We start from the raw sequence: 26446 nt of genomic DNA, 5'->3' as shown, positions 1-26446 counted from the left end.
ATACTCAAACAGGCCAAACCTCGTGTGTACGTCACTTTTTGTCCGTCACATTCCGAGTGTTGTGCGTGCGTGCGTGCCTGCGTGCGTGTGGTGGTTTTACTACTTGAATATGTGTTTTCTACATGTGATCCTCAGGTTGTCTGTGTTTGCTGTTTTTGTTGTTGTTGTTGTTGTTTTTGTTTTGCCCCACCCACTCTCATCCCCCTTCCCTGCGCATATATAACTCTTTAAACGTTCTCAACGGTCACCCAAGTGTAAAACAAATGCTAACCCCGGTTACAACGGTTGAGCGTGATCTCGCTGACGAGCCACAATGTGGCCAAATGTATAAAGTTGGAACTTTACGAAACTAAAGTCATAATATAAAGAAAATAAAGCCGTAATTTTTCAAGAAGAGTCATCATTTTATGAGACTAAAGCCGCCATTTTACCAACATAAAGCCATAAATTTAGGAGAATAGTCACCATTTCACAGGAATAAAAATGTCATTTTACATTAATATAGTCCTACTTTTAGAAGAATATACTCAGCATTTTACAATAAAGTTGTCATTTAACGACAAAAAAGTCAACATTTTACAGTAACAGTTGTACTCGTCTAAGCATAAATCTGTCATTTTGCAAAAAAGTTGATTGAACAAAATTAAATTTGTAATTTTATCATAAGTTTATGATATGAAATATAAAGTTGGAACTTTACGAAACTGTCTTTTTTATGAAAATAGTAATTTTTCAAGTGTAGTTGGCATTATAGGAGCATAAAACCTTAACTTTACTATTATCTAGTCGTACTTGAATGAGATTAAAACCACCACATTACGATTAAGTTGTCATTTAATCAGAATAAAGTTGTAATTTTACCAGAATAAACTGAATAATTTTAACAGATTAAAATATTAATGTCATGAGAATAGTCATGATTTTTCAATAGGTTACAATGTTCTGAGAATAAAGAAATTGGTTACCACCTGAACAAAACTAAAATTGGAATTTTGCAATAGTCAGAATTTCAGAAAATACAAGTTGGAACTTTATGAAAATAGTCAGAATTGTACTAAATTAGTCATCATTTTTATAGAAATAAATCCAGAATTGTTTTATTAATTTGACAATAATTTGAAGAAAATTAAGTCCTTATTTTACGTTAACATAGTAATTTTATGAGAATAAAGACATTTTACATTAATGAAGTTGTCATTTATTGATAATAAAGTTGTAGTTTTACATGAATGCAGCCGTGTGGAAATAAAATCTTCATTTTACGGTATTTATAATTGCATGAAATTTGAAGTTGGAACTTTACCAAAGTAGTCGCCATTTCTATCAGAATAAAACCACAATAATACAAGAATAAAGTCATAATTTGACAAGAATGTCTTTTTTTGGGGGGGTCAAAAGTAAAGTTGGCTATTAGCTTCCTTTGCACACAACTGCGATTGGGAACTTGCGCGCATTTTGTGTCAAAAGTGATGAAACATAAAGTCATATTTAATGGAGCAAAAACAAACACGCCTTGACTTTTTACAAAAGCTTTACAAATTTGAATGTTTGTATTTTCTAAAGCGCCACTGCCATCCAGAAGCATCTCATCAAAGAGCGTTTTTGTTTATTTTGAGCAGGGGTGAGCAAAATTTGGGGCTCAAAAGCCCCTTTTGATTGTTAAAACGGACGGTGATTAAAATATATTAATTAGGATTAACCAACCCCAAAAATTCAATAACGTTTTTTAAAAGTTAAATGTAATATGCAATTAATAAGAAACATATATTAATTAGGATTAACCAACCCCCAAAATTCAATGTTTTAAAAAAGTGAAATGTAATATGTAATTAAGAAGAAAAAATAATAAATACATTTGAATTAACGTCTTTTGTGAGGGGGAATGGCTAATTAATGCCGCAAATATTACGTGGGCCATACTTTGCTAATCCCTGATTCAGACCACCTGTCTTGTTTGTTTTTTTTCTGCGCTGCTGAAAAAATGTAAATTTATACTTTTGAATATCCCACTTTTTTTAGGGGAAAAAAACGTAAATTAAGACAACAAATATTACATGCACCATACTTTGCCCACCTGATTTAGATGCCTTTTTTTTTTTATGAGCTGCTGAAATAAATAGTTGAAAATAATAATTTCGGGGCCACCAAATATTTTGAATCATGCAAAGAATATACATTGTACTGTTTTTGTAATATTTGTAAAATGACATAGTGGTGGGTGTGTGACTGGTTACCATTGCTTGAATCTGTACTTTGTTCCAATAAATTGTTTACATGATGACTTGTCTTTTTTTGGGGTGTGCTTTGTGTGTGTGTGTGTGTGTATATATATATGTATATATATATATATATATATATATATATATATATATATATGTGTATGTATGTATGTGTATATATATATATATATATATGTATATGTGTGTGTGTGTGTGTGTGTGTATATATATACATATATATATATAGATACATATATATAAATTTATGAAAATGGTGGTGTAATTTAATGAGAATAAAGTCATAATTTTGCATAAAAACAAGGCTAACATTTTACGAGAATAACGTGGTAGTTTTACGAAAATAATCCCGTGATTTAAAAGACTAAAATCGTCATTTTAGTCTTTAAAACTTCCATTATTTTATTAAAAATTAATGATGTTAAGTAAATAAAGCCGAAGTTCGACGAGAAAGTCGGAATTTTACAAAAAGTCATCATTTTAGAAGTGAAGAGTTTTACGAGAGATTTGATCGTAAATCGTAATTTTCCTGACACTCGTAGTTGTACGCTTTGCGTAACGTCACTGAACGCCTCTGGAAGTTTCCCTAACGTCGCTGAACGCACCGTTTTAGTTCGCCTCTACCGGCTTTTGGCTTCTGTTTTGTTTCCCGTCCGTTGTCAAATTCCCAGCGCTGCTTCGGCCTGTTTTGGCCCCGTCGAGCGGCTCGACTCGTTGTTGGCCGACCTGGAGTAGCGAGTGACGACTTCGACAACCGACCGAGCGAGAGGTGGAGTTTTGTCGACTGGGGAGGGAGGAGAAGAAAGCAAGCGTAGGGAAGGAGGCGAACCCGGACGCGTCGGACGGGAGGGGAAAGAGAGGAAAAAAGAAAAAGCAGCGGAACCAAGCGTGAGGTCGTTGTGGATGAATTTGGCTAATTTCATACCAAAAAAAAAGTTTCTCCACAAGTGTCGACGGCGAAGAGGACGACGACAGCAACAAGATGTTAACGCCCTACTTCGTGGACAATTTCTGGGTAGGCTGTGTCTCATTTCAGGGCTGTTTACACCGGGTCTTTGCACCTTCTTGTCTCGCCTCGTTCACGGAAAAGCGGTTCGCTCGAAAAACGTTCTTCTCTACTTTAAATACACCGCCATCGCTATTTTTGTTCATTTTCTTCTTACGACTATTTGTTATTTTACCAACCCCGATGTTTGGTCGGGCCTCTGAAGGGAGAGCGATGGAGACCACCTAGCTTGACAATACAAAAGTATACGCCCCTGTTCCCTTTTCCGTTGCTGATTGGCCGCCGCGGCATGTCTGGAACGCTCGCCGCTTCATCCGAAGAAGCTATTGGCTGCCGCGACTGTCAATCAGTCGCTCTTCGGGGCTCGGGGGGGGGGGGCATTATCGCGTCATTTTTCTTCCTTCCGTCAAGTTTCAGTGAGAGGCCAGATGTTTGGAAAGTTCCCCATGCTTTTAAAACACAATTTTTCACTTTTCAACAGTCTTGTTCGCTGTAAATGTTATTGTTTCGTGTAAAAGTCACTGTTTTATGACGTGTAATGTCGTCTTTTTCCTGCCCAGAGGTCGTTTCTCCACGAACATGATTTGACGTGGCTATACTTAGCTAAAACAACAAGAGGCCTCAATTTATATTGAGAATTCATGTCTATATTGATTTATTTGTTACGTTAACTGTGTCGTTCTTTGAAAGGTAAAGTAGTTAAAGCCATTATTTGACTGGTGCTAGTGCTCTTAACAAGGTTTGTGACAATTCCACCTGAATTCCTATAAAATTGACCCTTTCGGGCAGCAGCCATCAGTTATTAAAATACTTCGGGGAGTTATGCTTTAAAATGTTGTTTTGGCCAACTGATGAGTCATTTCCATATCATGTTTAAACATGTCGCCTTGAATAAATTCCAAAACGTGAACTCGGTATTTATCAATGAAAAATACCAATGTGCTTGCTCAACAGATATTTCAGATTTTCTGAAAACTTTCCAACATGACTAACAAAAAGCTACATGCACTATTAGCCTTTAGTTGCCATTTTAGCTTGTCACTCCAGTTAGCATGTAAACAGAGAGCTTTAAATAGTTTATGAAAACAAAGTTGTTATTTTTACTTCATTAAATCTGCAATGTGTAACCATCATTTTCACGCAGGCCGCTACTAAAGGAGATGACACAATGCCGATTAAGCCGAGCAGCTCATTTAACATCTTGCTGTTAAAAAGTTCCCGCACTCTGCGCTTATGAGTACACACACACACACACACACACACAAAATATGTACCGGAAATGATGGACTGGAATTTTCGCTAGCAACAGGTGGAGCACGGCCCCCTTGTCTCATTATTTAACAAACAACATTTTGTGTTTCTGTAGCAGAAAATAATCGTAATAATTACCTCTTCCGAATAATCCATTTGTCTCCCCCACTGGCTGTCCTTCAAAACAGAATGAAAACGTTCGAGAATCACACGGTGGGTAGGCGGGGGACCGGCGTAGCTAGCGTCATATGGAAGCGACGGCTCGCTTGTTGTCAGGCAGAATTCCAACCTCGGTGGAGACTGAAGCAACGCACCGCAGCATTAAAGCTCTAATTCGATGACAAAGTTGCCGTTTTACGCTATTCACAGGTTTGACATGAAAATAAAGGTCAAAAACGTTACCAAAATAAAGCCAAGATTTTCAGGACGCACTTGTAATTTTATGGTAAATGAGTCTGAATTTTTACGAGAATGAAGTGGTAACTTTCGAAGACAATACTGTAATGCAAGTAATTTTCGAATAAAGTTAGATAATTTCAGAATAAAGTCAGAATTCTATATATTATTAAAAAAAAATTACGAGAAGTCATTTTCCACAAAACAATGGAGTAATTTACTGAGAAAAACTAATTATTTTACAGAAAAATACAGCTGTCATTTTGCAAAAAAAATGATGTAATTTTATGTAAATAAATCAATTTTACAATAATAAAGTCATAAAGTTACGAGAATATAGTCCATTTAACAAGACTAAAGTAATAAAGACGGTAAACAAAGTCATTTTTTTAAGTCATTTAATTAAAAATTGAATAATATGTCATTTAATTCCAGTAAGTTAGCACCCATTATTTCTGTCATGTTGTAATGTTGGTTTGACCTGACTGATTAGAATACACGACCTGACTGGAGCAGTGATTTCCAACCTTTATGGAGCCAAGGAACATATTTTACAATTGAAAAATCTCCCGGCAGGCCAACAAACAATAATGTCACCAAAAGTGGATACATTAATGACTGTATTTACTTCCTGCCATCTAATAGAAGACCATTCATTTGTTCTGTCTGTCACTATGCCTCACTGGCATAAATAGAGGAACAAAGATACATTATTTATTGTAAATATAATTTTTTTTGAGCAATTAGGTACACAAGTATATATAGTAATTGAACAGGTCATTTAAGTAGACACATTCCTCCATTTTGTGATCGGTTATAGTTTTTTTAAACTCTGTGATCGGCCCCAAAAATCCTGATCGTGTAAAGCCTAATCTTGATTATAGATTTTGATTTATATATAAATTGATCTTGGTCTGCTTCTTTTTTTTTTTTTTTTTTTTTCCTCCATAACAGAAAAACCTGACATTTGAACAGGGGTGTGTAGACTTTTTACATCCACTGTGTGTGCCTTTGGAGTCAATGGAGGGTGCAGTCGCCCCCACCCTACCGCCGACTCTGCGGTGAACTAAATGGAAAGGAGGCGAGCGACTCTTGTCAGTCTGCCCTTTGTGCCTCGGCCACAAGAGAATCCAGTGATGGCAAAGATCAGCTGTGTGTTTAACATGCGCCGCGCGCGCACGTTGGCACCCGTTTACTTTCGACTAAACTGCAAATCATCAACTAATACGCACGCAATAATCACAACTACTCGCCCCGAAAGCAGCATAACAAGTTTGTATTTCGTGTTGGGAGCACAGTTTGTGGTATAATTACAGCATTTAGCTATTAATATAGACTAATATGTTTTTTTGTGTGTTTTGTTTTTTAATTTATTTTTTTCCAGGACCGATACCGATTATTAGTTTCAAGGAGGCTGATATCTGATATTTGGAGCCAATATTCATTTGTAGCAAAAGGGAAAATATTGGCGTCAACATTTGGAATAATACAAACTCCAACTCTTACCTTCATTTAAATGCCTTTCACCATATGTTTATTAAACAGCTTTTCAGAATTGCGACATGTTATTATTATTATTTTTCTTTTTAAATCTTAGACAGTAGACATGTTTGTTTTAAAATTCCAAGAAAACGTCCAGGGAGCTCCCAGGCTCAGCAGCATCTCTTTTCACGTTGACTGGAAATGTAAATAAATCATGAGTTCTCTGATGTTTATCCAGTTAAAACAAATAAAAAGTCAGTTGCCGATATGCTCAAAAATGCTGAATATTGGTGACTATAATCGGCCCGTCCGATTATCGGTCTCTGCTTAATATAGACAATTGTAAACATTTGGGGCTGGGGCCTGGATTCCGCATAATATCTCAGGCAGGTCTCGGTCCTGATTTTTGTACTTCGCTGGTTAGCTTAGCTTTAGCCTTCCAGTGTCATGGAAAAACGAGTTTGCCAATCCAGGATAAACAAAGCGTGCTGACGCAAACTACGCCGAAAAAGCACGTCCTCGCTCGCCCTCCGCACACTGTTGTCTGCATTGTGTGTGTCTAAACACTCCTCGCGCCACTCAAATGGTGCAAATCGTACATACAAAGGATGCGTTTCATCACATCGCCGTCTCACGAGGAAGGTCGAGCGGACCTTGTGCAATTGAGTTGCGTAGTTAGAGTTTAAAAAAAAAAAAAAAACAACACAAAGAAACAGGTAAATCCTACATGTTGTTTTGTGTTTCCTATTATTTTCTCAGTTTTGCTTCCCCGTGTGTGACGTGACACAAACATACATGACACAGAAGTTGACCTGGTGATTTTGCGAAAGGCCCTATCACAAAGCCGTGAAAAGGTTGAAAACAGTTCTTTTGATGTTGGCACTACCATTTCACACCGGCTGACTTTTTTTTCAGTTTTTCTCCCGTATGGGCTTTTGTGTTTTTCCACTGCGCTTACCTGAACATTCCCGCGTCTACTTGCCGGCCGGGCGGCCGGACATGAAACGACCAAATGAAACTCCACTTAGCCCGCCCGCGGTACATTCTGCACCTTCCTGCGATCGATTCGCGCGGCAGCCTCAGACGGCCTCGTCGAAAATGCTCGGGCCTTAAACAGAACATTCGAGGAGGTTTGAGGCTCGGAGGACAACGATGCCGAGGGTTCTGTTCACGTCACGCCGACTTGGCTGCCCGCCGGGCCATAAAAAGTCCATTTCCTTGGCCCGTGTTGATTAAAAATTGCATTCCCTCACGCTTCTGTTACGTGATCGAGTGCAAATTTGCGGTTTGGCTCTTCTGCCTACCCAATTACTGTTCCCTATTTAGTTTGTTATCTTGTGTTGTTACACTTTAGCGTGTCATCTTTTGTCTTTCATGTGCGTTTACTCTATGAGTACTTTGTTGCTGTACTTAAGTAGATGTCTCAGGTTTGAGGTCGGACCGTTGGAGGGTCGTCAGAGCCAAAGTCCGTCGTTTTGTTCTCCCGCTCGGTCAGAACCACCCAGAAATCTTTTTCCTGTCTTTGTGTTTATTTGTCACGCTTTCTTCCTATCCTTGCTTGCTTTCGTCACTTCCCCTCTGTGCAGACAGACGCATTGTGTGTTTGGACCACCAAAATTGATACAATAGTGCAGCCCAAGAATTGTTATTTATTTTTAAAATTCAACCGCTACCGCCAGTTACACTTACTAACACGTAAGTTGGTAGACATAAGTCTCAGGAAGCTTTGTTTGAAAAGACATGGGTAGTCTGCTCTTTTATTTCGAAGTGTCTGTTTTGGGCTCATTTTGGCCATTTCTAGGAGTCCTTCAAAAATAGGGCCATCTTTTTACAAATGTTTGGTGCTCATTGGCAGATGAGCCTGTGTTGAGTTTTGGACCATCTTCCGGTGTGCCGGCGCAGACCGACGCTTGATCTGTTCCGCAAGTGTACAGCGGGAGTGGGGTTGCGTTAGCCAGGGCGGCTGATTAGTTTCGGGCAGAAAGTACACCTTGGTGCCAGGCAGGGCCAAGGCCAGCGATTCCCAATTTTCTGGTGAGATGCCACAGATCTTTAGGTGTCTTGTGCATAAGAACGGTGGCGCCAAAGTGCAAAAAATTGTGTGTGGGCAGAATAGGGTGGCGAAGTTTGATGGCTTGCCATAAGCAGAAAACGCGAGTAACTCTGGCTCTAAACTTCTTGGGTATGCCCCAAAGAGATTCAAAGGCGACCCCACAGGGACTTTATTTTCATTTTTCCGGAGCTGAGGGTTACTTGAGGTTAAGAAGCCATACCACAAAAGACACATGGAGTCTGCCATTTTGGGTCGAAGCAGCCATTTTTGGATCCTTTTGCCCGTTCCAGGTGTCCTTCAAAACTCCTCGAAGAGATTTTTCCCCCCCCCCCCCCCCCGATAGCAAGTAAACAAATGGGTGGCGCTACATTGCCCAAAATGTAAGATTTTGTCTTTGTGTGTGGGCAGGGTTTGGTGGCAAAGTTTGATGGCTTGCCATAAAACTGAAAACTCTCGTAACTGTGCGCTAAACTTCTTGGGTATGCCTCAAAGAGAGTCTTCGGCGAGCCCATAGGGACTTCATGATTGTTTTTGCGCAGCGGAGGGTTACGTGAGGACTGTGCTGGCTAATCTTTTTTTTTTTTTAAGCACATCATGCAATGCGTGCGTGTCATTCTCGTAGCCGCGGGCAACTGAAACCGCTAAACCTGTTTTCTAACATTTCCCCTTCCGCCAGTGTCCCGCCGTGACGACCGACTTTTGAGAAGTCACATCAACACCGAACTGCTTGCCTTTTTTCCCTGCGTGTGGCGGCAAGAAAGGGGCCGTGTGTGGGGAGTTGTGGCCCGTGTCAAAAGTGCTGAGTGTGGCGGCGCGGACAGGAAGAAGGAAGTAACTTTGCAAGAATGACGATGCTTGCTGAGATTGTTTGGTGTCGTGTCTTATACCGAAAGCATGGCGCTCGCTCAAGCTGTCAAATCGTTTTTTTATTTTTTTTCCCCAATAAGAAAAGGCTCGGCTGTTAGACATTTCGCACTTTGTTTTTGGATGTGTCATTTGTAAATGAGCTTGAAGTCTTCGTCTTCCGACACACAATTGACGTATTAGCCTACCGTACAGTTGGCGCAGCAGCTTCAGAGACATAAAAGTTCCTTTCGCACACAACCCGGCACAGTGGGGTATTGCCACGACTTGCACTTTCACACGACAACGCTGCGCTCTGCATTGAGATAATTACACGATCAGCATCTGATGTGAGTTAGAAAATCCGTAGAAATGTTGTGTTAGGTGTCGGCATGGGCCAGTTCGAGTCAGCTCTTTCGGGAATTTTTCGGGTACGGCGGCTTGGTAGAAGAAGGATATGCAAAACGCGCTTACGAAGACAATACGTCAATACCATATCGCATTTACGAGCGCGCCACCCATCATCGCTCTTTGACAAATTCAATGTCATATTACTATGACGCTGTCTTGGAATACATGTTCGCTATCAGTTAAGAGAGTTAGCGTGTCTACAATTGGTGAAATAAATACTATAGACTTGCTACCGAGGCAGAAAACATGGCTAACTAGCATTGGCAGGCTAACAGCTTGTTTCCGCTCCGATGTTACGTCACAAAGTGGAGAAGTAGCTGCCAATTTTGGGACTTTTGTACTACATTTTGATTTTATTTAGAAAAATTCAGTTGTTTTTGTTTTTAGGTTTACTGTGGGCCCCCACACCTGCGGTTTCACACATTGGCTTTTTTTTGTGTTGTTGTTCTTTTCAATGGCTCCCCAGTTTACTCAAGATTTTTTGGGGTTAAAGATACCCACCCCCAACCCCGAATACAGTTATAATGGGCATCAATTAGCCGTGGATTTTCGCTATTCCGCTACTTTGTACCCTTCCACGCAACCTTTGTCCCACCTCGGTTTTACCTCCAAAGCAAGTGTCCGTCACCGGCGGGCCCCAAATAGTCCCACTTTGTATCACCCACAAATAATCGCCTCCCTCTGACACGTTTTCCCATCAGAAAAAAATGTGACGTCCACGTCATATTCCATCTGTTGTTCCTCACTGCCCTCTAGAGGCGCTTACGGTGCATTACAGCAACGCAGCCTCAAGTGTTCCGTCATTTCTGTCACAATATTAGTGAATGTTCACTACTATGCACATTCATTCCATCTTTCATGAGGGGCCCCCAAAAAGTCCAAAAACAATTTCCGAGAAGGCAGGAAATCAGCTCTTTTGGTTTGTAGCAGACATTTTAGGCCGTTTCCACGGATCCTTCAAAGACAATTTCCTTGATTTGGTCTGATTATTGCTAATTAGAATTTGCTGGCGCACCATGAAACAGGAAACTCTTTTTAAGATAAATACAACATTTTGTCGGCGTCTCAATCATGAGTGCACCTACAAAAAAAAAAAAAAAAAAACATTTTTTTTTTTTTCAATTTAGTTTTAAACGGGCTTTTTGGACATTTTCAAGGGTCCTTTCGGAGATGAGCTCGTCCTATAGATTCGGTCCGATTCCGACTAAATTTCAAGCCCGTCTACTGCACAGATGGGTGGCACGAAATCGCCAGCCGTTTGAGCTTTTGCCATGTGTGGGCGGAGCATGGTGGCAAAGTTTGATGCCTTCGCATAAAACAGAAACCTACCGGCAGTAATTACTGCACAGTTTGATCTTTTCACACCTTCGTATAAAGTAGGCGTTGAACCGCTAGTCGGCGATAATGTGACGATAGTCGACCTTGATTAATCAATGACGTCATGATTTAGTTTTTTTGTTGTAATTTTGTTGACTCAAATATTTCCACGTTTGAGGCTAGTTTGCTGCGCCAACCGACCACTCGTTGATTTCAGCGAGGCGTCCGTTGTTAATGCCAAAACACACGATTGACGATTCATCGACTTCAAACTCTAACCGTCATCACAGAGTGGTAGAGTCGACTTGTTGACGAGTCGACTAGTTGCTTCAAGTGTCGCCTTTTTGAACGTTGGCGCAAATCAACACCGCCGACCGCCTTTTTAGCCTGGACGGGCGTGGGCACGCTCGAAAAGGTAACGGCGCTAAATAATCTGCGCTGAGCGACGGGCGCGTTGTTTCTTCTCCTCATCTTGCCGTTTCATCGACAGGGTGAAAAGAACAATGGCTTCGATGTGCTGTACCACAACATGAAGCACGGGCAGATTTCCTCCAAGGAGCTGACCGACTTCATCAGGGAAAGGTAAGAAGTCAAGCAACATGATTAGCACATACAAAAAAAACGACGACAATCATTGACTCTACCCGAGCCATTAGCATCTTTTACACCCGGCATAAAAAAATGCTACATCATCTAAAATTCGAAGTGTCACAAAAAAAGCCGAAGCAGAATGTCATAGGTATACTCACTGTCATAAATAATAATTTCTAAAAATGTGAATTACATTTTGCAATTTTTCAATATATAAAATATTACCTTGTATGACTAATATAATAGTTTGTAAAATAATAATTTCCAAATAATAATGTGTACAGTAATAACACTGTATACTATTATGTAAATTAATTATGTATTTAACCTAAATTAATTTTTAATAACTATGTAAATTTCATGTAAAATAATATCTTTAATATAAATTAATAAATGTTACTTTTTAATAGAGATTGTAAAGTCATGTCAAAATATGGAAAATAATAATAATTGTAATAACATTAACTGTAGGAATAAAAACAATAATAGTACGTTAAATCATAGTTCTGTAGAAAGACTAATAATCTGTAATATAACAATAATCACGTAAAATAATGATTTTAAGGTTTATTTTGATTTGGCAAAGTTGTGTTGACGTTGCTGAGCGACATGAATGCTTGACCATGCCTCCCTCTGGTGGCCGAAATGGCACACTGTTGACTGGACAGTTACAAATGGAGACTATGCAAATTATACAATTTACACGTATTACTTGTGATACTTTTTTTTTTTTTTTTTGACATCGATTGGTATTCTTCCAGGAGTGTTATCGAAGAGGCCTACGCCAGGTCCATGACCAAGCTGGCCAAGACGGCGGGAAACTTTTCCCAGCTCGGGTGAGTCCAGAACCCTTTCTCCCGGGACGAACGGGTACGAACGCGTACGTCAACGTGCCTGTCGACCGCAGGACGTTTGCGCCGGTGTGGGAGGTGTTCAAGGGCTCCACGGAAAAGCTGGCCATCTGCCACATGGAGCTGGTGCGCAAGCTACAGGAGCTCATCAAAGAAGTGCACAAGTACGTGGAGGAGCAGGCCAAAGCGCACAAGAAGGTGAGCGCCGATCGGTGGTTTTAATTGGGACCACCCGATCACATTTTTTCGCATCTGAGTCCCAGTCACTTGATTTTGAGCATCCGCCAATACTGAGTCGCGATTGATTACCTTGGCGATGCAGAAAAAAAGTGCGCATCCAAATTGTCTCAATTTTCTCCCTTTGTAATGTCCTCAGGCCTTCCTTGAAATACAGTTTTCTCTATTTTTTTTGAAACAGTAGCTTTTGTCTCATAACTGTTCGAGTCAAATTTTCGACAAATTTTTTTCTTAATTCACAGAAAAATGAAGATAGCTGCTTTTGCGTTTGAACTCTTCATATGTTTCTGATACAGCGCCGTTACACCACAATTGCATTTAAAATTGACACCCAACTTAGTTTAACGCTGGCCAAAAATAACCAACAGTAATGGCAGAGCTTTACTGGAGGCGGCCACCTGCACACTTCATATGCAGGAAAAATCCCGGTAGGTAACAGTCACTGGGGACATAGTGATCTCATTGTCGTTGTTGTTAGACAAAAGAAGAGGTGGCGTCCACCTTGGAGGCCGTGCAGAACATCCAGAGCACCGGGCAAGCCCTGCAGAAGTCCAAGGAGAACTACAACGCCAAAACGGTGGAGCAGGAGCGCCTGCGCAAGGAAGGGGCAACTCAGAGAGACGTGGACAAGGTAGGACGGCACACTGAAGCCTCTTGCACACTGCCCGGGTTCGTGAAAGGTATCAAATTTCACATGAAAGCTTTTTTTTTTAATATATATATATAGATATAGTTTTAACCCTCCCGTGCTGTAGACGCAGTTATTATACTTTTAAAAGTATTCCTTTAGCGTCCGTTCTCTGTCTCTCGCTGGCGAGAAAGTCGGTTTACTGTAAAAGTGACACACAAAACAAAAAGATAATTTTCACATTGGATGTTTAAATACCAAAATATTCAACCACACAAACGTCTGCTAGTTTAACGCTAGCATAGAATGCGAAATGCCATAGATGCTCGAGTAGAAATGAGCATAGATGTTACCGTAATTATATACCTTCAAATAACTGCCCCCGAGCAACACATACAAACAGAGCTTACACCGTAGTCTCTCTCCTCTGTTCGTACCTTCGCAGGCGGGAATAAAAGCCAAAAAAGCCACGGAGACCTACAAGTCGTACGTGGAGAAATACGCCTATGCCAAGTCTGACTTCGAACTCAAGATGGAGGAAACGGCACAGGTATGACTTTTGTCCTTTTCTTCGCTGTAAGCCTGCTGTCAATATCATTACATCGAATTTTGGGATATTTTGGTGTTGTCAGCACAAGAGCGGTAGTGAAGTCATAATTCGAGTAAAGGGCTTTGAACACTTCTCGGCCAAACGGAGGTGGAGCAGCATCTTCCAATGGATTGTGTTGTCGGAGTTAATGCTCTTTCTGCTGTGTGGGATGTCACTACATCCCTACTTTGCCATTTTGTGGTCAGAACATCTTCATCTCCATCCCACAGTTTCATTTGACCACTTTGTAATTTCTTGTGTCATTCTCAGAGTTTGCCCACATAAAGTCAACCGCAAAGCAGTATTTAAAGGTTTAATTTAAAGCGCTTTTACTCCCCTGTGGTCTGTCTTCCTGTTTCACATGGACATGAAAAATGCACGTCTCGCGGTGGACAAAAGACCACCCAGACGTATGACGGCATGATACATTCAGGATGTGCATTGTGTTGTTTTCATGGTTTTTGTCAATTGGTTGCAGAAATTCATATGCTTATATTTGGGGGAGAAACGTCGCTGTTTATTTATTTTTTTATTTTATTTATTTTACTTTATAAGGTAACTTTTTGGAAGGGGAAAAATATTTTTTCAAGATTAACTTGCTTTTTTTGGAGGGAAACGAATCCCATTCTTACTCGATACATTTGTGGTTTGCTCTTTGCGAATTCACTTACTAGCTGATTTTTGGGGGTGAACCTATCCTTCATTATGAAAACTGAAAAACTAAGTGTTTATTTGCCACCATCTTGTGGCATCTTGGTGCCAAGGAACTATGTTGAAGTGAATTTTTGGTTCACGGCAGAGCTCAGTCCCTATTTCCCACAAATAGCAGGGGAACACTGTATGGATTAACAAAAAAAAGAATAATTCAATTTGAAGTTTTCATGATAAAATGTAATTTTTCTAGATGAAAATTCATATTTTATTCAAGATAAAAAGTCACGTTTTCCAGAGAGATACGTCGTTTGGTTCTTGGATGAGAAGTTGTGTTTTTCTAGTTTAAAAAGTAGTACTTTTTTGACATGAGAAGTTTTTATTTTTCCTAGTTTAAAATGATGTATTTTTATTGATGAAAGGTGTTGGTTTTCCAGAAATGAAAAGTGGTTTTCTAGAGAGTGACGTCGTGTTCTTCTTGTATCAAATGTTTTATTTTCTAGATGAAAGGTGTATTTTTTTTTTTAGTTTTCTTTTACTAGATAAAAGGTGTTTTTGTGAAATGAAAGACCTGATTTATTTTCTAGAGATAACAACAAAAAAACTTTCTGAAATAATACATTGTATTTTTCTACGTAAAAAGTTGTACTTGTACTGTTTTTCTAGATACTTTTTTTTTCAAATAAAAAAGTTGGCTGTTTTCTAGATATAAAATGACTAATTTTCGAAAAATAAGTGTTCTTTTTCTTGATGAAAATGTCAATTTTGGGGAAATAAAAAAGGTCGCGTGATCCAGAGAGAGAAGTAATTTTTCTCGATCCAAAAGTCTCTCTTTTTAGGAAAGAAATGATGATGATGTTTTATACAGATGAAATTTTAGTTTTCATTTTTTTTCCTCGGAAAAAAAGGTTATATTTTTCTAGATGACAAAAAAATGAAACTTGAAAAAAAAAAAAAACTTTTATCTCAGATTAAAAAAAAAAAAGTCATATTTTGTTTCATGTTTCGTGTCGATTCATTGCAGAAATTCCAGGACATTGAAGAAAGCCACATCCTCCACATGAAGGACATCATCAAGTCGTACTCGCAGTCTGTGGAGGAAACGCACGTCCAAATAGGAGAGGTGAGCACACACACACACACACACACACACACACACACACCGGAACATTCCAGCGGGTGGAAGTAGGTGTTGACCCGACCGGGTTCACTGGGCGTCATATCAATTAGTGTGCGCTTTGATCTCGCTAATCGTTTAACTTGGAAGCAGGAAACCTGCCATTCGGCCTTCCGCGCCCAACAATTAAAAAGTGATCAAAACTGATCTAAAACGCCTCCGTCACGCTCCCAGCGTCGCCGCCACTTGTTTGCTAACTTTTACAGTTCAGTCCGCAAGCAAGCGCAGCGTGAAGATGCTCTCTGTGCTCTACTTCTTGTCACGTCCATCGAGGGGCGCTCCGCTCCGCAGAAAAAACCTCCAGGTCCGCCTGTTTCGTAACTTGATTGAGGAGTAGCAAAGTTGCACTGAAAAGCAAAAAAAAAATAAAAATAAAAATGGGGCTAAAGTTTATTGCAATTTTATGAGAGCAAAGTCACACAAATACAGGCTTATAATACGAAATATAAATCACTTTTTTTTTTTTTAGCTAGCTGCATTTTTAAGGGACATAAAGACAAAAAGTTGTACTTTCCCAAGATAAAAAAACATTATTTCAAAAGGGGAAAAATATCTATATGTATATTATTGAGAAAAAAAAAAGAATTAGTGGTATTTTTCAAGACATTTTTTTCCAAGTTAGACTTTGATACATGTAAATAGTATTTTTTTTTCAAGAGACACGTAATTTTTTTCCAAAGTAAAGATAATTTTGTGCACAGAGAAAAATGCTAAATTTTTGTTAGAATTAGATTTGAATTTTTCAAAATAAATAAATAATATTTTTGCAAGATAGACCCCCAAAAATATAATGACAGATAAATGGTTTTTTTTTTTTAGGGTTTAAGTTTTTTCCAGGCGCTCTAACCAGTCGACCATCGTATTTTCTCAGGGGAGTCATTTTTTGATAAGTGATATTTTTGGGGAGATTTAAAAGTTGTATATTATTAATATATAAATATTCAAAGATACAATACATTAGTTCTTAAAAAAAAAAAAAAATCTTTAAAGAAAAACTACTTTTTTTCAGATAAAATCCAAATGTTTTAGGGAAAAAAGTTATCTTTTTTTTCAGGAAAATAGTTGCGGCTTTTCAAGATACTAGTATATATTTTTTTTTAGGTTTTATCCCACTTATTTCTGTAATAATAATGAAAAGTAATAATACACATTTTCTCTCTTTTTTTTAAATTATAATATGAAATATTAAAATGGTATACAAATTTTGATGTATTCTTTAAAAAATATGACTTAATTCATACTCGTGGTCCATTTATTCTTCTTCTCAGTGTGACTGTAATCGCCCTTCATAATAAACAACAAGCTATTTTTTCCGATCCTCTATTATCCACCGAGAGGCGCTCACGTCCACACAGAAAGTCTGCCGTGGCCGCCTGCGGCTGCAGCGGCATGCAAGTTGGAAGCAACGTGCGGCGACAGACCGCCGCGGGTTATTTAGCAACACGCCTGGCGTGATGGCCGCTGCCGCTTCCCAGCCAGGAAATCACAAGCCGTCGCGGTTCGGGATAAGTTGTCTTCCCAAAGCGGGCGACGAGGCGGCGCTGCACTCCGCGCTCATCGTCGGAGGAGAGGGCGCAATATTGTGCTGAGTCACCGCGGCTGACGGCATGCGTGCTGACAAGCTGAGCAAACGTGTACATGCACTCAACACTCGGAATAGCTCACGTAAAGAGCAGCATGCAGTAAATATAACACGGAATATATGTCACGGACATGAAATGGCACTCCATTACTTGGGGGCGGGGGCATTTTTCAGGAGTAGGGCAACGTATAATATGATAGCCACTTTTATGTAAGGGTTTGCAAGGGTTGAAATAGACCACCTCAAATTCCCGAAATTGCAGAGGTAAAAAAATAAAATAAAAAATTCAAACTACCGTAACCCCCCCCGAATTTATACAGGTAAAAAAAAAAAAAAAAAAAAGACATTAAATCTCGCAACACTTTAGCAGATTGACATAACATTACCTTAAATATCAACATCTTGAGCAGTTAGTCCCTCCAAAAGTTCCACAAGTTAAAAAAAATAAATAATAATAAATAAATAAATAAATAAAAGACTGCTGTAAATGTCCCGAATGTTGCCCAGTTTCAAATAAGTTTTTTTTTTTTTTAAATTGCACAGGTTAAAATAAGAAACCAAAGGTAAGACGACCGAAAATTCCCCCGAAGTTGTTCTGGTTCCAATAAGGCAACCAGAATAATGTTGCCTTAAATCACCCAAAGGTTGCACGGGTTGAATTAAGGCTACTGTAAATTCTTCAAAAGTTGCGCATGATAAAGTAAAGCCACTGTACATAAGACTACCTAAAATTCACCAAAGGTTCTTCGGATTTCAATAAAGCTACTGCGAATCCTCCCCCAAAAATAAGACGACCGTAAATCCCGCAAAAGTTGCGCAGGTGTAGTAAGACTGCCATAAACCCCCTTTAAAATTGCTCAGGGTCAATTATGACCACCTAAAATCTCCTAATAGCTGTACAGGTTGAAAGAAGATGACCGAAATCCCATAAAAGTTCAAATAAGACAACCATAAATATCCCCCAAATCCTCCAAAAGTTGCACAGGTGTAAATAAGACTACCACAAATCCCCCAAAGTTTACACAGGTTTAAATAAGACAAATCCCACAAAAGCTGCACGTTCACCCGAAGACGACCTGAAATACGAGCAAAAATAGTGTTGGTTCACTTATGACTAATTTCCCCCAAAAATCGGTCAAAGTAATCTAAAAATAGGTCTCAGTCCGCCTGGATCCGGCTCTGGACCCTTCTCATCTGTGGCGGTCTGGCTGGCAGGTGAACATGCGTCATTGATGACACGCGCACGCACACGGGTCGGCGAATGCGACGATACGCACCGCCGATTGAGTGATTTGAAGCCTTCCTAGAGCTCATGCGTATTTCCAACTCGGCGAGTAAAAGCGTGAGAAGAGGGAGACAAGAGTGTGAGGCGGGAAATGGTGAAGAGGAAAATGCCTTTTTAAAGGGCCAGCGTGGAAAGAAGTGCACTGTGTGTGCGCGCGCGTGTCTTTTTGATGCGCGTATGCGTGTGGCAGGTGTATCTGTCAGTGTGCGTGCTGTGTTTGTTTTTGTAAGTGAGCTCGTGGGTGAAAGTGAGGATGCCTTGAAGGGAGATGGATGCATGTGGGCAAAAGCCTCAGCGGATGTATCTGTGTGTGTATGCGTGTGTGTACATTTGTGAGTGTGTGCGCCCTCCTCACGGCAGCAGCACCTGACAGCTTGCGTGAGCGTGCATCCTCCACTCCATCCTACACCTCGCTCTCCGTCTAACATGCTGTACTCACAAAGCTAATGCTCTCCACGGGACCCTCAGGGCGGGCGTGTGCGTGTGTTACATATATGTGCGTGTGTGTTTGTGTGAGAGTCACTCGTACAGTACATCACGCGCATCTAAATGGCGCGCATCACACAGGCGGTCTCCACGCTTCCATCTCCTCCGAGTCCGTACGTCTCATCCGCTCTGTAAACAAATGACGCCGTGCTGCCTCCCGTGCCCACAGGGGGGCGATGGCGGAAACAGCGATTCAAAATGACGCCTCGGAGTGCAGCGGTTCCCTCCGCTGGATCGTGGATTTTTCACGATATATTTTGAAAAATGTTTTTACAGTATACAGACAGTACCCCACTTACATCCGTGTCGGTAAACAAAAAACAACTACCTCCGCACGTTCAAATTTAAAAAGAAAAAGCCGACAAGAATGCGGAATTGACACGGTGGAAGGTGTGTGCTGAGTTCCATTTGAGTTTGAGTGTTATTGGTTACTTTTGAACACTGCGAGCACATTTATTTTTACTTCCCCTCACAGATTAGATGTTTATTTATGAAATTAACATTAATGGTGGAAAAAGCTTTGAAAGCTTGGTCTCTCTTTTTTTTTTTTTTTTTTTAAATATCACAAAACTTAGCATTTGAACAGGGGTGTGTAGACTTTTTGTATCCATTGAATGTGTTGCTGCAGTATAGTAGCAGTATTTTGGAAGGTTAGAATTACCGAAAGACCTACGTTAATTTCCGTTAGCCTGTATATTCGCATTATATGTTAGTATTAAGTTAGCGGACTTTCGTCAGACAAAAGTAGCAAATAATGGTGTGGTTCAGTCTTCTTATGTTATATTCCATGCACCAAGGAATAATGAATGTACAAACGTGCACAAATAGGGACTTTTTTTTTCTCCCTATAATCAGTGACTCACCCCATTAATGCTGTTTCTTTAAAAAAAAAAAAAAAAAAAAAAGTGTTAAGCTTTTTTTTAATAATACCTAAATTTTTGCTTCTTTGTGGTTTTGCAGGTTCACAATGAATTTATGAGAAACGTGGAGAACACCTCAGTGGAGAGCTTAATACAGAAACTGGCCGAAAGCAAAGGAACGGGAAAGGAGAGACCAGGTAAGCCACTTCTTGTTTTTTTTTTTTTTTTTTTTTTGTTGTTGTTGGTTTTTTTTTTGGTGGGCAGGATCATTTCTTGGAGTCTTGTTTGTTTCTATTTTGCTTTTTTATCTGGTGACAGGTGTGTTTTTTATGCTTTGCGTCGCGACCTGTTATGAGCGAGCTTCAGCTTCGCCACCGCTCGAACGAAATGTTCGCTGATCCGAATGGGACGAATAGTCAAACGCACAAATAGAAAATGAGAACACTCGCAAGGAGCTGCTGTCGGCCACAGCTGATATCTAGACGCTCACACGCAGACTGAGTTGGACCAACCATAGCCAACAACTGTACGCATACTGTATTTGAAGTCTATGGAGCCAGCCCGACTTCAGCTCCTCATGTCAACTCACTATGCCACGCCCCTTAAAGGCACACGTACCACACTGCAGCTGCATACAGTAGAGTATATTATATGTGGAGCCTCAAAACCATAAAAACAGAACCAAAGAACGTCAGAACTGCGAGGGAGATGCGCTAACCACTCGTCCAGCGTGCAGCCTGAATTGCGTCTTAATATAATAATCAGGTCAGTTGTGCGTAAACAAAGGCGCCCCTGTGGGCGGAGCAGGGCAATTAGACCGGGGCCGAGCGGCCATCGGAGTCGATCGTGGTAATCTGCTGTCAAGGTAGGCAGGCTCGGCATTCCAGTAAGCATGCGTCACATGGGGGGCTTTGACTTAAGCGGGCAGAACCGAGCTTCTCGGCGAGGTCAGAGCTCAACAATGACTCTTGTGTAAACTTTGCCCACAATAGCCCGGCGGCCCCCATCGCGCCGACCCCGCCCCCTGACTCACCTTGTTGTGATGCGCTGTCATCATGCTTTTAAAGGCAGATTCGGGAACTAAAATGCTAATCATGCCGCAAAATGCGATACGTGTGAATATTTAAAGCCCCCGAGGGCTCTGACGTCTGCCCGGCTTCCTCCTCATCTCCACTCGTGCAAAGCATTACGTCAGGCACCGAGGCGGCTCACCTCTGTGCTGTGTGTGTAAACAATGCGTGACCCCCACCCGTGTGTCCAGACACCACGCACGGCAAGCTGAGTGGTGGCCCTCATTTGTTTGGACAGCAGAATTAATCGAGCCCGAAAAAAAAAAAAATGCGCCGAAAATTCTTGCCCATACGGAGCTGTTCATTAGCGCTTTTGCTGCAGCCGTCAGAAAAATAAACGGTCGGCTGTCTGATGAAATAGTTGACCAATCTGCGGCCCTTTTGGTGCTGAATTGCCACGTTTAGTAATGATAATTAAATTCATTCATTTAATTACAATTACTTAAACAATTATTTATTACAATCAAATAAAAAAGGTCACTTGTAATAGAATAGTAAAATTAAGTAATAAGATCATAATTCATTATCTGCCTTATTGCTTTTATTACAATTAATTTACCACTTTTGTTTTACAATTATTTCAAAAAAAGTTAAATGTGTGTGTAAAATTGTGTATTTACGCATAAATAAAACAAGTATATTTCAATATTCAAATAAATAAACTCCCTTTTAATGTCATTTAAATATAATTTCTTAACCTATTATTTAATCAAATCGAATTAAAAATGAGAACATGAAAGTAAAATCTGCACAATTGCTTTGTAATAAAATCATAATTCATTTTTTTATTTATAATCAATTGAATCACAATTAGCCGGCACGGTTTCCTCCCACATCCCAAAAACATGCATGCTAGGTTGATTGGAAACTCTAAATTGCCCGTAGGTGTGAATGTGAGTGCGAATGGAGTGCGTTTGTTTCTGTGTGCCCTGCGATTGGCTGGCGACCAGTTCAGGGTGTACCCCGCCTCTCGCCTGAAGATAGCTAGCATAGGCTCCAGCAGCCCCGCGACCCTAATGAGGATAAGCGGTAAAGAAAATGGATGGATGGATTAATCACAATTATTCAGCCAATTATTGATAAGAATTCATTTAAATATATATTAAAGGCATTTTTAAAATTGTTTGTATTTATAATTGAATCACAATAAATTAACCATTTTTTAAAATAAAATACATTTTAAAATGTCAAAGATATATGTGACATTTTTGAATAATGTTTTTATTGTATCATTAATAATAAATCAACTAAACCATGATTGAATACATTTTATTTCACTCATTGCGTGAATTAATGGCGCCCGCGAGCCATGCTTTGCCCACCCCCGCTAATAAACTTTCTATTGCGGAAACGATCCCAAAGTGACACGCTGCGAGGAGATGGGGGGGGGGGGGGGGGGCAGGGGTGCGTTTGGAGTGTTCAACGATATCCAGCTGAGCTGTCAACTGGCGGCGGGCCAGACACGCAAACTCTGCCCACCCCCCTCACGCTCTTCTCAGACACCCACCCACCCGACCGACCTGCCCTCCCAGTGCCATGCCAAGCATATGCGATTTAAAAAAAAAAAAAAAAAAAAAAAAAAAAACATCCGCCGCTCATGCGTGACTGCTCTCCAAGTCTGAAAGAAAGGAAACATCTTCCCTTAGATAAACAAAGTCTGTTTAGGAGACATTTAAGCACTTTGTATAACACTCATTTTTTTTTTTTTTTTAAAGGACCAAATGCGTCGAGCCCAAACTCTAGGCGCTATAACGGCGCTTGTTGCTTTAGCTTGCAAGTTACAGTGCCACCAGAAAGTTTTCACACCCCTTCACTTTTTCCACATTTTGCTGTTATTATTATTCTAAAGCTGATTTGAGTGTAGTTTTCTTTTTTTTTTAAATGGACATAAAATATCCCAGAATGACAAAGTACAAGGATATTTTCCGACAGTTGTGCCAATGTATTGAAAATGTAAACATTTCAACATAATAGGTCCGTAAGTATTCACACCCTTGGCTTAATATTTTGGCCAAGCGCCTTTGGCAGCAATCACAGGCTCAAGTCTTCTTGGGTAAGTCTCTACGAGCTTGGCACACCGGTTTTGGGGCATTTTCTCCCATTCTTCTCTGCAGATCCTCTCAAGGTCAGTCAGGTTGGATAGGCAGCGTCGGTGGACAGCCATTTTTCGGTCCTTCCAGAGATGTTCGATTGGATTCAAGTCCGGACTCTGGCCGGGCCACTCGAGGACATTCGCAGGCTGCTCCTGAAGCCACTCCTTTGTTATCTTTGCTGTGCGCATCGGGTCATTGTCGTGTTGGAAGGTGAATCGACACCCTAGTCTGAGTTCCAGAGCACTCTGGAGCAAGTTCTCGTGAAGAATTTCTCTCTATTTGGCAGCTGCCATCTTCCTCTCTATGCGGACTAGTCGTCCAGTTCCTGCAGCAGAGAAACAGCCCCACAGCATGATGCTGCCACCAGCATGCTTCACAGTAGTGATGGCATTAGCCAGGTGATGAGCAGTGCCTCTTCTTCTCCCGATATGACGCCTGCAATTAAGGCCAAAAGGTTCTATTTTGGTTTCATCAGACCAGAAAATTTTGTTTCTGCAGGTCTGAGAATCCTTAAGGTGCCTTTTAGCAAACTCCAAGCGGGCTGCCATGTGCCTTTTGGTGAAGAAGAGGCTTCCGTCTGGCCACTCTACCATAAAGACCTGATTGGTGGAGCTTCTATATGGTTCTCCTATCTCCGCAAGAGAACACTGAAGCTCCGCCTTAGTAACCACAGGGTTCTTGTTCACCTTTCTGACCGAGGCCCTTCTTCCCCAGTTACTAAGGTCGGTCGGATGGCCAGATCTAGGAATGGTCCCGGTGGTTCCAAACTTCTTCCATTTCGGAATAATTGAGACCACGCAGCGCTTTTTGGGACCTTCAATGCTGCTGAAATTCTTTTATATCCTTCCCCAGATTTGTGCCTTGACACAATCCGGTCTTGGCGGTCTGCAGACAATTCCTTAGACTTCATTGCTTGGTTTCTCCTCTGATATGCACTGCCAACTATGAGACCTGCTATAGAGAGGCGTGTGCCATTCCAAATCATGTTCATCAACTGAATTTACCACAGGTGGACTCCATTCAAGTTGTAGAAGCATCTCAAGGATGATCAGTGGAAATCAGATGCACCGAGCTTGAGTTTGAGTCTCATAGGCTGTAAAGGGTGTGAATACTTGTGTACCAATTATGTGTGAATGTTTAAATTGTTTTATAAATGTTTTTTTTAAATTATACATTTAAATTTGTCTGAAAATGTTTTTACTTTGTCATTATGCAATATTGTATGTAGATTTTTCTGTTTTTAAAAGTATACTCAAATCAGCTTTAGCCTAAGTCTGTAACATAGCCAAATGTGGAAAAAGTGAACGGGTGTGAATACTTTGTGGTGTCACTGCACATAGACTTCAGGAAAGAAAATGTTGCCTCTCACTATTTGGTGACTCCCACAGAGTGAGTTGTTGTTATTATTAGCAAATCATGATGTACATGTAAGTCAATATGTACTGGAATATTCTCAGACACACACACACACACACACACACACACACACACACAAACAAACATACTGTGATGTATAAATGAGAGCATCCAACCGGTCAGTTCAATGTACCAACGACTTTGAGTACAGCGTCTGTCTGTCCTCCCGTGTGATGTGCTATTATTGAATGTTGATTGTGTTTTGATTGGCGTGAACCACACACACACACACACACACACACAAGCAAACATAGAGTAGTTCACGCAGCCATTGTGTGTGTGCCAGCGGTTAAGGGCCGATATTGCACAGTAGAGTAGATCAGTCATCACTGTGCTTTATCCACTTCACTTGGCGTGATGGGCGCCTCTCGTGACTCGCCGCTTGCCTGCGCTTCACATCGGGGCGCTGCCGCACGCCAAACAATGCATCAATGGCCCCCCCATCTCTCTTATCCTATCCCAGAGGACGGCGGTCGCGGACGACGCGGCTAATGTATACGTTCCGAGTGAAAACATCGCCGGCTTTTGTTCTTTTCAGGTCAAGGCGTGTTAGCGTATCGCGCCGCGTTGCCGCGGGGCGCTGCCTCTTCCAGTATCTGCTCTGATTGCAAAACGCACTTCCTGTCTTCAAGGCCACGTTCACTCATAAAAAAAAAAAAAAAAAAAAAAAAAAAAATGTGATACCTTGACTTACAGGTTTAAATCGCTGTGTGACCAAGCTTGTACTTTAAGAACTGTTTTGTTTTAAACTTCTATTGCGGTACAATTTTAATGCAACTTTTATGCTCAATTTGAGGACAGTTTTTTCGCCTTAGCCCTTTTTTTTTTAGGAACATGGCCGGTTTGTCTGCATGTGAGCGTCTGGACGTGAATTTTGGCTTACTGTAGCTGCTTGCTTTTTGTATTTTGACAGTTTGTCGTGTTCGATAACAGCTGAAAGCACATCGGCGACTGTGGCAAAAACATTTTCGATCAAGCGACGTTGTTGTCTTTCAATACCGAGGAAATGCAGCGGGACGCACGAGTTTTATTGGAGGCATGGCTTGAGCTGGTAATTTAATTAACTAATTCCCCAAATTGTGAGTGAGACGTGGGATACGGTTTGATGATGTGCCGTGTAACGGCGTGTCTGAAGCTGCCTCTATCGCGCTACTGTCACGAAAGAAAAGTGTGGCGTATTGCCATTTTTTTCCCGCCTCAATAAGAAGGCTCAGGTTTGACTTTAAATCTTTGCGATCTGTTCTCTGCTAGGGAGAAGTCAAGAAGGGCATCTCTGAAAGCTTGTGAGCAGATTTGTCCATGTGGATTTAAACACTTGCTCGCATGTAATCTTGTTCTTGTTTGTCTTATTCTAATAGGGTTAAGAGACCTTGCGTGTCCATTGTCAGAACACTTTTATTTATTTATTTTTAAAGAAGTGCCACCCTTTAGTGTGCCTATGAATGGGCATGTAATATATTTTGTATACTATTCAATTAACAATATATAAAATATGTATTTTGAGTCGCGGGCCCATGTTTGAGTGTCTGTGTATTATATAATCTACAGTGAATCCCTGTTTAATGTGACAGTTATAATCATTCAAATTGCTACTTTAACACACATGGAGCAACAACACATACAAACAGAGCATATAATGTAACAAAAGTCTGCTTGTTTGATGCTAGCATACTGTATGAAATACCATAGACGGGCTAACAGAAATTAGCATAGCTGTTATGGTAATTACAACCCCAATTCCAATGAAGTTGGGACGTTGTGTTAAACATAAATAAAAACAGCATACATTGATTTGCAAATCATCTTCAACCTATATTTCATTGAATACACTACGACGACAAGATATTTAATGTTCAAACTGATCAACTTTATTGTTTTTTAGCAAATAATCATGAACTTAGAATTTTAGGGCTGCAACACGTTCCAAAAAAGAA

At 40.4% G+C, this 26446-nt stretch overlaps 1 protein-coding gene across 1 annotated transcript in view; it reads left to right on the top strand.

Annotated features, from left to right (window-relative positions):
- The first annotated feature begins 2844 nt into the window (after nucleotides 1-2844).
- LOC133413327 (F-BAR domain only protein 2-like) overlaps nucleotides 2845-26446 on the top strand; it is a 47926-nt gene continuing 24324 nt past the window's right edge. The window contains exons 1-8 of the mRNA XM_061697543.1: nucleotides 2845-3252; nucleotides 11487-11578; nucleotides 12349-12423; nucleotides 12495-12636; nucleotides 13154-13306; nucleotides 13749-13853; nucleotides 15568-15666; nucleotides 20034-20130. Of these exons, the coding sequence (XP_061553527.1) occupies nucleotides 3220-3252; nucleotides 11487-11578; nucleotides 12349-12423; nucleotides 12495-12636; nucleotides 13154-13306; nucleotides 13749-13853; nucleotides 15568-15666; nucleotides 20034-20130 (796 nt within the window). The 5' untranslated portion in view covers nucleotides 2845-3219. The remainder of the gene's footprint in view (nucleotides 3253-11486; nucleotides 11579-12348; nucleotides 12424-12494; nucleotides 12637-13153; nucleotides 13307-13748; nucleotides 13854-15567; nucleotides 15667-20033; nucleotides 20131-26446) is intronic.

Source organism: Phycodurus eques, chromosome 15, assembly GCF_024500275.1.
Source record: "Phycodurus eques isolate BA_2022a chromosome 15, UOR_Pequ_1.1, whole genome shotgun sequence".
NCBI classification, from domain to species: Eukaryota; Metazoa; Chordata; class Actinopteri; order Syngnathiformes; family Syngnathidae; genus Phycodurus; species Phycodurus eques.
The sequence above is the reverse complement of the archived record's forward strand: the minus strand, read 5'-3'. Positions and strand labels throughout refer to the sequence as shown.